The sequence below is a fragment of the Chelmon rostratus genome, chromosome 3 (genome assembly GCF_017976325.1).
Source record: "Chelmon rostratus isolate fCheRos1 chromosome 3, fCheRos1.pri, whole genome shotgun sequence".
NCBI classification, from domain to species: Eukaryota; Metazoa; Chordata; class Actinopteri; order Chaetodontiformes; family Chaetodontidae; genus Chelmon; species Chelmon rostratus.
The window spans coordinates 28,388,237-28,398,143 of NC_055660.1; the positions used below are offsets into that span (position 1 = coordinate 28,388,237).

General features: G+C 46.8%; 1 protein-coding gene across 1 annotated transcript; it reads left to right on the forward strand.

Moving 5' to 3' along the window:
- Positions 1–3,977: 3,977 nt before the first annotated feature.
- Positions 3,978–7,516, forward strand: LOC121604564 (neuronal pentraxin-1-like). Its single transcript, XM_041934115.1, has 5 exons — positions 3,978–4,421; positions 4,803–5,010; positions 5,751–5,992; positions 6,403–6,582; positions 7,216–7,516. Exons 1-5 carry the CDS (start codon positions 3,993–3,995, stop codon positions 7,435–7,437), a joined length of 1,281 nt encoding a protein of 426 aa, XP_041790049.1. The 5' UTR covers positions 3,978–3,992; the 3' UTR covers positions 7,438–7,516.
- The last annotated feature ends 2,391 nt before the right edge of the window (positions 7,517–9,907 follow it).

The window sequence follows — 9,907 nt, forward strand, 5'->3', positions numbered from 1 at the left end:
TGGCAGGCACATGGCGAGAACGGGAGAAACATGGCTGAACATATGGCGCCGCAGCACTTCTTTTCTGCGTGGGATGGGAGGTGAGCGTTGACTGTACCCTGTCTGTATTAGAGGCGGTCTGTCTCCCGGTGGGAAGCACCGCACAGCTTGATCATCAGCATCCAACAGTGCGCATCAAGAGCATTGAAATCCACCGCGTTTGCGCCGGTTTGAATTGTTCTGCTGCCCTGCAGAAGATGATGATGGACGCGCGGCTCGCTGACTATGAGGGCTGAGTTTGCTCGGCCTTTAATGTGCATGTGCTGAGATAAGGATTTGTTACATGCCTGTCTCGGGCCCCGGCAATTAGACTCTGCCATTAACCATTAGTTATATCTGTTGTTTCTCGCCTTCAGCTTGGCACCTTGCTGATTACAATGTGCTGGATCGATAATTAAACAAATTAAAGCGGACTGCTGGGTCAATTTCCATCCCATCTTAGCCAGCGGCTGCCGCGGCGTCGTGCGCAAGTCTGAAAGCCCCGTTGAAATGCAACAGAAGAAAATATAAGACGTGCTAAAAATGTGTGCTCTGCACATTTGTTTCCCGGGTCCTGCTCCATGGCAGTTTTACGCAGCGCTCTGCCACGCTGACGCGACAGGGAGGAAGAAGTCATTTTTCTCAGAGCGAGCGGGAACCCCTCAGCTGGCAGCAGACCTGTGACTTCACATAAAGACTCCATTCTGGGACAAGCGGTGCACTTGTTAATGACTGTGAATAGAGCCCCACTGCTGCTGGTGGAGGAGGAAATGACGGCGCAGGCTCCGGGATGATAAAATGTGTGACAGAGGTTGAACCTTAATATTCTCCCCTTTCTTATCCAGTCATTTCCGACGCTGCTTTTTGCTTACATGAGGGCTCAAGTCACAAGAAGCGCATCAAATGAATTCAAAGCGGGCCGAATCACTTGCTTACTTGAATATTATAATGAATTAATTTCTAGTTATAAATAGATTCTAACTATTCTGTAAGAATTAGATTAATTCTAATTCTTATGCTGTCTATTTCATCTTTATAACCTCCCCAGCTCTTTAAATCATAGTTCATATGTGGGTTTTACAGGACTGTTTACTTTTTCCACCTAGTTGGTCGACGAAATAAAGACCATAGACTTCCAATATTTATAAATATCCTTGTTAGGAAGTTGGGCTTGGTTGAACAGGCAAAGACGCGCACTGACGGCAGTTTACAGAAGAGGTTCACAGTCTTTCTGGCGTGTGATCCCCAAACATGAACAATTTCTACTATGACTGATGAGACACGAGCGCAGCAAAGCTTGAGAACAAAGGGAAAAAACAAGTGGCCTAAATCACAGAGAGAAGTTGATTTTCTCCTTATCTTCTCATTCTGGTCCTGGGCGCACTCTGACAGTTCAGAGGTGATTGTGGATGAGAAAGAATCTCGTTGGTGCTGAGTTTATTGCACGCTGTTTCACGCAGCAGTGTGTCCTTCCTACGTCACTGCCATCACTGGTGATTTGTTATCTCAGCATGATCTGTCAGAGTCGGAGCTCTTCCCGATCTTCTTTATTAATGCGCGAGCCGCGGGGGGGTTACGTAACAGCCTATTTAATTATTTGGAAACATTTCACTTTCCTTTTAGCGCCTCCGTCCTGTGGAGGGCTTCACTAACCGCTCTGCGCACATTTGAGGAGAAAAGCATCTCTGTAAAGCTGTGTGTGCAGCCATGGTAACTTTGCACACCCCCATCTCTGTTTGTCCTCGCTCAGAGACATGGAGGGAGACACACAAGTCCGGAGCCCTCGTCCAGAGCTGAGCGAAGACCAGCAGGTTGTCATTAGAGAATGAGCCGTACGGAAGGTGAAACACACCCTCACTGCGGCTTCTGGGAAGTGTGACCTCACTGACAAGCAAACACTGTAAACTCTGGAAGCCAGGGTCTCCAGCGCGAGGATGAAGGCTACGATATGACTGTGTGAGAGCGCGTGCCACGGAGAGAGAGAGAGAGAGAGCGAGAGAGAGAGAGAGAGAGAGAGAGAGGAGAGAGGATAGAGAGAGAGGAGAGAGAGGGGGAGAGAGGGAGAGAGGGGGGGCGAGAGAGAGAGAGGAGAGAGTGACTGTGTATGTGTGTGTGAGAGAGTGTGTGTGTGTGTGGGGGGGGGGGGAGGCTACGATTTCACTGTGTGAGAGCACGTGCCACTGAGAGAGAGAAAGACAGAGAGAGGGAGAGAAAGAGGGAGGGAGAGAGAGAGAAGAAAGTGTGTGTGTGTGTATGGGGGGGTGCGTGAGAGTGACAGGCTACGATTTTACTGTGTGAGAGTACGTGACAAAGAGAGAGAGGGAGGGAGAGACAGACTGACAGACAGACAGAGAAAGAGAGAGAGTGAGTGAGTGTGTGTGAGAGAGAAAGGCTACGATTTGACTGTGTGAGAGCGCTTGCCACAGAGAGAGAGAGAGAGAGAGAGAGAGAGAGAGAGAGAGAGAGAGGGTGTGGTGCCGGTGGGGACTCCGACCACGGGACAGGCCCCTCTGGAAGATGGGGAGCGGCTTTCATTAAAGGTGGACCAGTGATTTCACCATGTTATGCCTCTGCCCCGCGCTGAGGGCTGTAAATAAATTCAATCTGCCACATTAAGTCCGCGGTAGAGGCTCAGCACATGCACTCCTGTTCTTTAAGTGATGCCGTGGAACTTTGCTAAACAGTGACAACAAGTGGCAACAAGTGGCAATTACAGGATGAAATGCTAAAATGTAGCTTAGCACACACAGAGAGGATTCATGAAGCAATATTTAGGCCTAAAGTCACATCTTACTGGTCATACCAGACCATGTAGCTGAAAACTTTCTGACTTATGAATTCAACTTTTCAGTGAGGAGCTTTGAGTATTTCCATTTAATGCTACTATTACTCTTCCACATTCCAGACAGAAATATTTTAAGCTATGGTACTAAATATTTATCCCACTACAGTTAGGTGCTCAGTCATTTCCATATTTTGTAAATACGTTTTCCTAAAAGTTCAGTCAGCTTCTACAACATTACAACTACACTGTTGTGTGGAAACCCTTATACTCTTATAGAGTAATTTCAGTCTGGAGTCCTTCATATTTCATTTCACAATTAACAGCAAAATAATGTGGGGAAATTACACTTGATTTCAACACAAATCCACGTGTTTCAGGAATTGTATTAAGGTCAACTTTTTACAACTCTAGTGCTGCCACCTACTTTTAATTCCTCGTCTCAAGATGCAAATGGATTTAAATTGAAAATATAATGTGCTGCAAAATAAGAAAAATGTGTTTCTTCAGCCCAGCATTTATTAAGTCGTTAAATTCTGCTCCACCTTGACCAACTTCAGTAAAAATGCTGATCGCACATTAATGCATCAGTGATAAGAATCCTAATATATATGTATATGTGTGTGTGTGTATACACACACACATACATATATATATATCATGATGAAAAGGGGATAATGAGGGCTTTTACATTTTGCTGATAGTGCTTCTGTACTTACGCAAGTAACACATTGAATGGAGGAGTTTTGCTTGTACTACATTTTCACATTGTTGTGTTTAGCCTGAGTAAAGGAGCTCAGTTCTTCCACCACTGATATGTCATATGAAGGACATAAGGAAGTCTGATTACAGTGGGAATAGTCTCTATTCTGTGCATGTCCACTTCCACTGCAGGTCAACTATTCCACAGCTGACTTTTCCCACACAGACGCAGTGTAGGCGCTCTCTGTGCTGTGGGAGCTGACTGTGTGGGTGTCTCGCGAACAGCGAGGACGACCTTAAATAAGGGGCTGGACTCTGTAGGTACAGCAGAACCCGCTGCCTCCCGTCAGTGATGCAGTGAATCTGCGCTGCGTCAGGTCCGCTATATAAAGCGCACAGAGAGAGCAGCGCTCACAGCTTCAGTGGACGAGCTCCGTGGTGCTGAAACCCTCCAGACCGCGCACTCACTCACACACTCCAGGGGCGACACATGACTGGAACCATGGACGGATTCTCGTGGAAACTTTTTCTACTTTCTTGCCTGGTTGTTGTGGAGAGCTCCGCGCAAGACTTCGGACAGACGCAGTTTATTTGCACGTCGGTGCCCAAGGATATGGACTTGTGCACGGCCACGATGCAGAACAGCGGGCCGGCGGAGGACCTGAAGACCACTGTCATGCAGCTGCGGGAGACCGTGCTGCAGCAAAAGGAGACCATTATGAACCAAAAGGAGACAATTAGGGAACTAACGTCCAAGCTGAGCCGCTGCGAGAGCCAGAGCCTCCCGGCGGCGGGACCCGGCGGGAGACGGCCGGGGTCGAAGAACACGATGGGGGATGTGTCCCGGGGCACCACGGACACTCTGGCCCAGCTGGGACAGACTTTACAGACGCTGAAACAGAGACTGGAGAATTTAGAGGTAGGCACGCAGAGGAGCGCAGCGCTGACCGGGTCCAAAGTTAATTAAAATAGCCTCCCTTGTTACTAATTAGACTGAGGGTTACACCTCCAGTACGCTGCTGCAACATTGTTGCGGCTCTGCGCAGTCTCTGCTTGGAGCCACATGTGTTTTAGTTCATCTTTTTTCTTGAGAAGCTTCATGTAAAGTAGACCAAATGCGGGGTAGCTGCTTTTTTGAATAATGTGACGCAGAGCGAACACACAAACAGACAGTAAGGTTAGGACAAGGCTTCGAGCTGCGCGCAGAGCCGAGGGAACAGGTTTCAGCGAGTGTAACATGAGACAAAGTGTTTTCTGTGCTCCTGTAACCCAGTGTCTGTCTCCCTCTGTCCCGATGCAGCAATACAGCCGCGGAAACAACAGCGTGCAAACGAACAGCCTGAAAGATCTGCTGCAGAACAAGATAGACGACATGGAGAAGCAGGTTCTGTCCCGGGTCAACACGCTAGAGGAGACCAAACCAGTGTCCAGGAATGACACCGAGCAGCGGAACAGAGTGGAGTCCACGCTCACCTCTCTGCACCATCGGATCACAGACTTGGAGAAAGGTGCGTTCAGGGCGAGCGGAGCGCGCGCATCCACTCGCACTTCCACGGCACTGACTGCGGCGGTACTGGAGCTCTAAACAAGATGAGGTGTAATTTAAATAGTTTCTAAGGTCAAGGGCGTCTCAGTCTTTCGAAAAAAAATCCGAACTTCTTCAGGGTTACAGCACTCATGTGGATTTACTTTCAATGCCGCAACCATCAGGTTGCGCACAAATAGCGCGAGGGAGGAGGAGAGCTGCATCGCTTTGCATATCTCATAACCTGTTAGCACTTGTTGTGGCCGAGTTTATGTTCATCACGGCCAAAACCTGACTGTCTAACTTGCATATGAGCCTGTGCGCAAAGGGGGAATTATTTTGCAAAGGTCAGGGGCACGAAAACTTTGCAGGGTGCGCCTGGCACTGCCGCCTTTTGGAGGCTTGTTCAGCTTTTCCACACGTGCAAATGCGCGTGCGTCCCCTGCATGCAAGAGAGAGGGAGAGACAGAGTCCTCCCACGCAGGCATCAGACAGAAAATCAGTGTAAAACCAGTGCTTAAATTTAATAAGAGGTCTCAGCAGTTTTAATGTGGTGAAATGAATCTAACTCTTCAGACAAGCTTTGTTTTTCTTGCATTCAAATAGACTCTGCTCTGCTCTATCTTAATCCCTAAGTAGATACAAATGCTGAGAAATACTCACCATGTATTCATATAGCTAAATCTTAAATGTGACACAGTGTGACTGACATCTCGTCCACAGGTAAAGACACCAGGCCAACAGATAAGTTTCAGCTCACCTTCCCCCTGAGAACCAACTATATGTACGCCAAAGCCAAGAGGAGCCTTCCCGAGATGTACTCCTTCAGCGTGTGTCTGTGGATCAAGTCCAACGCCTCGCCCGGGGTGGGGACACCCTTCTCCTATGCTGTCCCGGGTCAGTCCAATGAACTGGTGCTGATCGAGTGGGGGAACAACCCCATGGAGATTCTCATCAATGACAAGGTAACAGAGAACTGCCTGTCCTGGATAAAGAGTGTTTCACACATTTCACAGCTCTGCAGGGCATCACTGTGGCTTCATGCATGTATCATATTGTGCAGAATGTGCGGAGCAACTTACAGGTGGTGCAACAGCAGGAAAAAGTTATACCTTTTGCTTGGATGAGTCAGAGTAAAGTGACAACTTCTCTGTGCCAGAACTGGAAGATGAATATAAATAGGTGCTAAGGTGAGCAACAGAATGCCTTTTTATAGAGGAACAGATATGTGAGAGAGGAAGTGTTTCAGCAGGAAGAAGAAAGGGTGAGGAAGCGATGAGTTTTCAGGCGGGGAGTGACTCTGCTACTAAAGTGTGAAAGGGAGATTGTTAACTGAGGGGGGGAAGACGTGACTAACGCGATGCCTCTGCTGCAGGTTGCGAAGCTGCCGTTCCTCATCAATGACGGAAAATGGCATCACCTCTGCATCACGTGGACCACCCGTGACGGGATGTGGGAAGCCTTCCAGGATGGAGTGATGCGGGGCAGTGGGGAAAATCTGGCACCATACCACCCCATCAAACCGGAGGGAGTGCTGGTCCTGGGACAAGAGCAGGTGGATATTCGTTTTCAGCTCACTCACTGCATTGTGTAATGTTAAAATCACAATCTTGAGACAATTATGCGTTTAATTTTGGATGAAGATTGAATGTGAGAATATTTATGAAATGGGATGGTGGAGACATTGAAGAGATGCCCAGTTAAGGCTCTCCAGTCAAATGAGTGTGTAATTTATCATCTTATTATTGGAAAAAATAACAGTGCTTCATCAGTTTGGCCTGAATTTTGACAAGGAAACATTATTTGAGATTGTCTTCCTCAGAAAATCGCACAGATTTTGCACAGAGAAAGGCATCTCCACTATGAACAGACCTGTGTATACTCTGCACTGTGGCTAAATTGCACTGTTAAATAGAATCCTGCCATGCATTCTTACAGAGAGTAAAGGGTTTGACTGGAGTTCAGCAAAAGAAAGATAACCCATTTGCTCCGAAGTCACAATTTTGTAATTTTGAACTAATTACGTTCAGGATTGAGACAGATCTAAGAACAGAAGTCCTCTGAAATGATGTCACTTACAACGAAACTCAACAGATAACTTGGACATTAGTCCTGCTGAGACTTCTCTTCAGGCTTTGATGTGCACTCGTAGAGCTGATGGTTAAAACTTGTCTGTATTGTTCCACAGGATACTTTGGGAGGAGGCTTTGACGCGACGCAAGCTTACGTCGGCGAGCTAGCGAACTTGAACATCTGGAATAGGAAACTTTCTATCGCCGAGATCTACAACTTGGCGACCTGCAACAGCAAAGCACCGGCTGGCAACGTCTTCTCCTGGACGGAGAGCAACATCGAAATATTTGGCGGAGCCACCAAATGGACCTTCGAGCCTTGCCGTTCGCTCAACTGAACTGCATTTCACCGTTCAAGAAAGGCCTCTCTGTATTTTTGAGCTTTTGTCGTTCTTGTCTTCATTTGAGGTTTGTTAGAGACTATTTGAGTTATTGGTAAGCTTAAATCTGGGATTTCTATCATTCTTAGGTATTTATGTGCAAAACAACACTTTTCATCTCGAGGGGAAAAAAATGAATTCGTCTTGGAAACCTCGATGAGAAAGTACTGGTATCTGTTTCTCCTTTTTTTTTCTTGGACATTCAGTTGAAAGCACACCTCAAGCTTTTCATTTGGCTTATTTCATCTTGGACTGGCAGCTGGCAATCTGCGCCTTATGTTTGGACAATTCACCATCCAAGTGAGGAATTACATAACCACTCGCACCCCCTTCCCTCTGGAGAGTGGGAGATTACGCTGTCCATCCAATTCTTGTCAGTGTTTGGCGCCGTGAAGTGATGTCTGACGCGGTACAGCTCCCTGCGAACCTGCCCCACCCACTCCGAAAACGCCCCCACCCCTTCACTCTGCCCCGCCTCTCCGGAACTTGCACTGTGACTGATGAAGAGATCGCCAGGAGAGGAGGGTATGTTGAAGGACACTGCAAAGTCAGACTGTGGTACAAGTCAATTTGTAATCGTTGTTCGCTTCAAGTGTTTCTGTAAGAATGTCGTTAACTTGCCAACATTGCTACAAAGCCTGGGTGCCTTGGGCTGGTACAAATATTCAGCACATTCAGTATGTTATAAGTTGCAATTTCAATGTTTATTGGTTTGTTTCCTTTTCTGAGCCGGGTTGAGTTTCTTGTTCCTCTGGTAAATGTAATTTAATTACAGTTTGTTATCTGACATGACGTGTTTTGGCAGGTGTTTGTACTACTCTGTATTAGGAATGTTACAGTATTTGTATAGTAACAGCATGAATGACAGAGTGCTGTGAAAGCATTGTTGAAATCTGCTTTACTATCTTCTCTGGGTCTGGGTTTTTTACTGTATTGTTATATGCTCCAAGCATGGCAAAACTGAGAGACGAAGAATTTAATTTTTGTAATAAAATTGTGATACTTAACGTCACTGTGCCTGCCTGGCTTCGGTTATGTGCATCAAAAGGCGTAAGGGGAAAAGAGCATGAGTGAAGGGGAGGGAAGAAGAAGGGTGCTGCAGAGAGCGTGGGTGGAGATGTAACGTGGTCAAACAGGAAAGAGGGAGAACTAATTGCCAGGTAAGTGAAATGTCCAAAGGCAGCGAAGGTCACAAAGAGGGCGCCTGAGACAGGAAATGCAACAGCGTGGGAGCCTGTGTGTTTGTGTGCACTGACTGCAGAAGGTAACAGTCGCTGCCTTGTCGTTGCTGCCGTGAGATGCTGCGCCTGCACTAAAGACAGCGAGGCTGTCGGAGGAGAAAAGTGCTTCGTCATATCAGCCTTTCAATGGCCCGGTTCAAGCGCAGCCCGAGCTAAAGCACTTTAGCTACAGCACTTTAAACCTGACTCACATTATCAGTCCACTCGGAAGACCTGTTGCAGCGGCACCGAGATGTGACTGTTGACAGCTCCTGCATTTAAATGAAACACTTCATCTCATACTCAAGCCTCAAGAGGTGAAAGCAATACGTCAGAATAGCACGATTTGTTCCTCTGCCTTCAGGTAACCTTGAGGTATTTCATTTCTACTTCTTTTTCACTTCTAGGACAGTCATTTCATGCTGAATAACTTCTGCTCATACACACAGCTGCTCTCATCAGCTGCTCACATCTATCCAATAGCACGGCGACACACCTTCATTGTGAGCCTATCGTGTTGCTGTTGTCTTTTTAAATATGATTCTCTCCCTCCGCCTTAGTTATTCCATGTGGCTAATTTTGCGCACCCCTCCACATCCCCATCATCTCGCTGTCTCTGCAGAATCAGCGGCCACCACCACCACCACCGGCTCAAACACAGCTAAACTTCCAATGGCTTGTCTTAGCTCTGCGAGATCAGCAGGCACGTCAGACCATTTCAGTGCTTTCAGTCAACTGACACTTCAACTGCTTTAACTAAAACTGTGAATCCCACACAGCTTCTTACATGATTACAATATTTATTGTTTTAAGAAATCTTAATCTGTTTACAATGTCTGCACCTTCAGGGGAACATGGAGACTTTTTTTGTCATCACATTGTGTTTTATGGAAAGAAGATCCGCGTCCCAGTGTGCCGAGCTCATGAATCAATTCATTGGACCTTGACTCAAACATTATTGGGGAAAAACAAAGTTGTAGGTCCTTGCAGATGTTTCTGTTCAATAAATGGTCTTGACCTTGAAGTGGATTTTCTTTAGCTGAGAGAGAGAGAGAATCTGCATCACCTTAATCTCCCATGATGCACAGCAGACAGCAGCCTGGGTCAAGAGCCTTTCAAAAGAATGACAAGGCATTAATACAAAGAGCAAATTCCTGTGGCAGCATTAAACACACACACACACACACAAACAAACAAGCACACACACA

Bases quoted from the DNA above. Each gene is read 5' to 3' on its own strand.
- LOC121604564 (XM_041934115.1), top strand. From the start codon at position 3,993: ATGACTGGAACCATGGACGGATTCTCGTGGAAACTTTTTCTACTTTCT. The intron at 4,422-4,802 runs GTAGGCACGCAG...GTCCCGATGCAG, and splicing joins AGAGACTGGAGAATTTAGAG to CAATACAGCCGCGGAAACAA. The intron at 5,011-5,750 runs GTGCGTTCAGGG...TCTCGTCCACAG, and splicing joins GATCACAGACTTGGAGAAAG to GTAAAGACACCAGGCCAACA.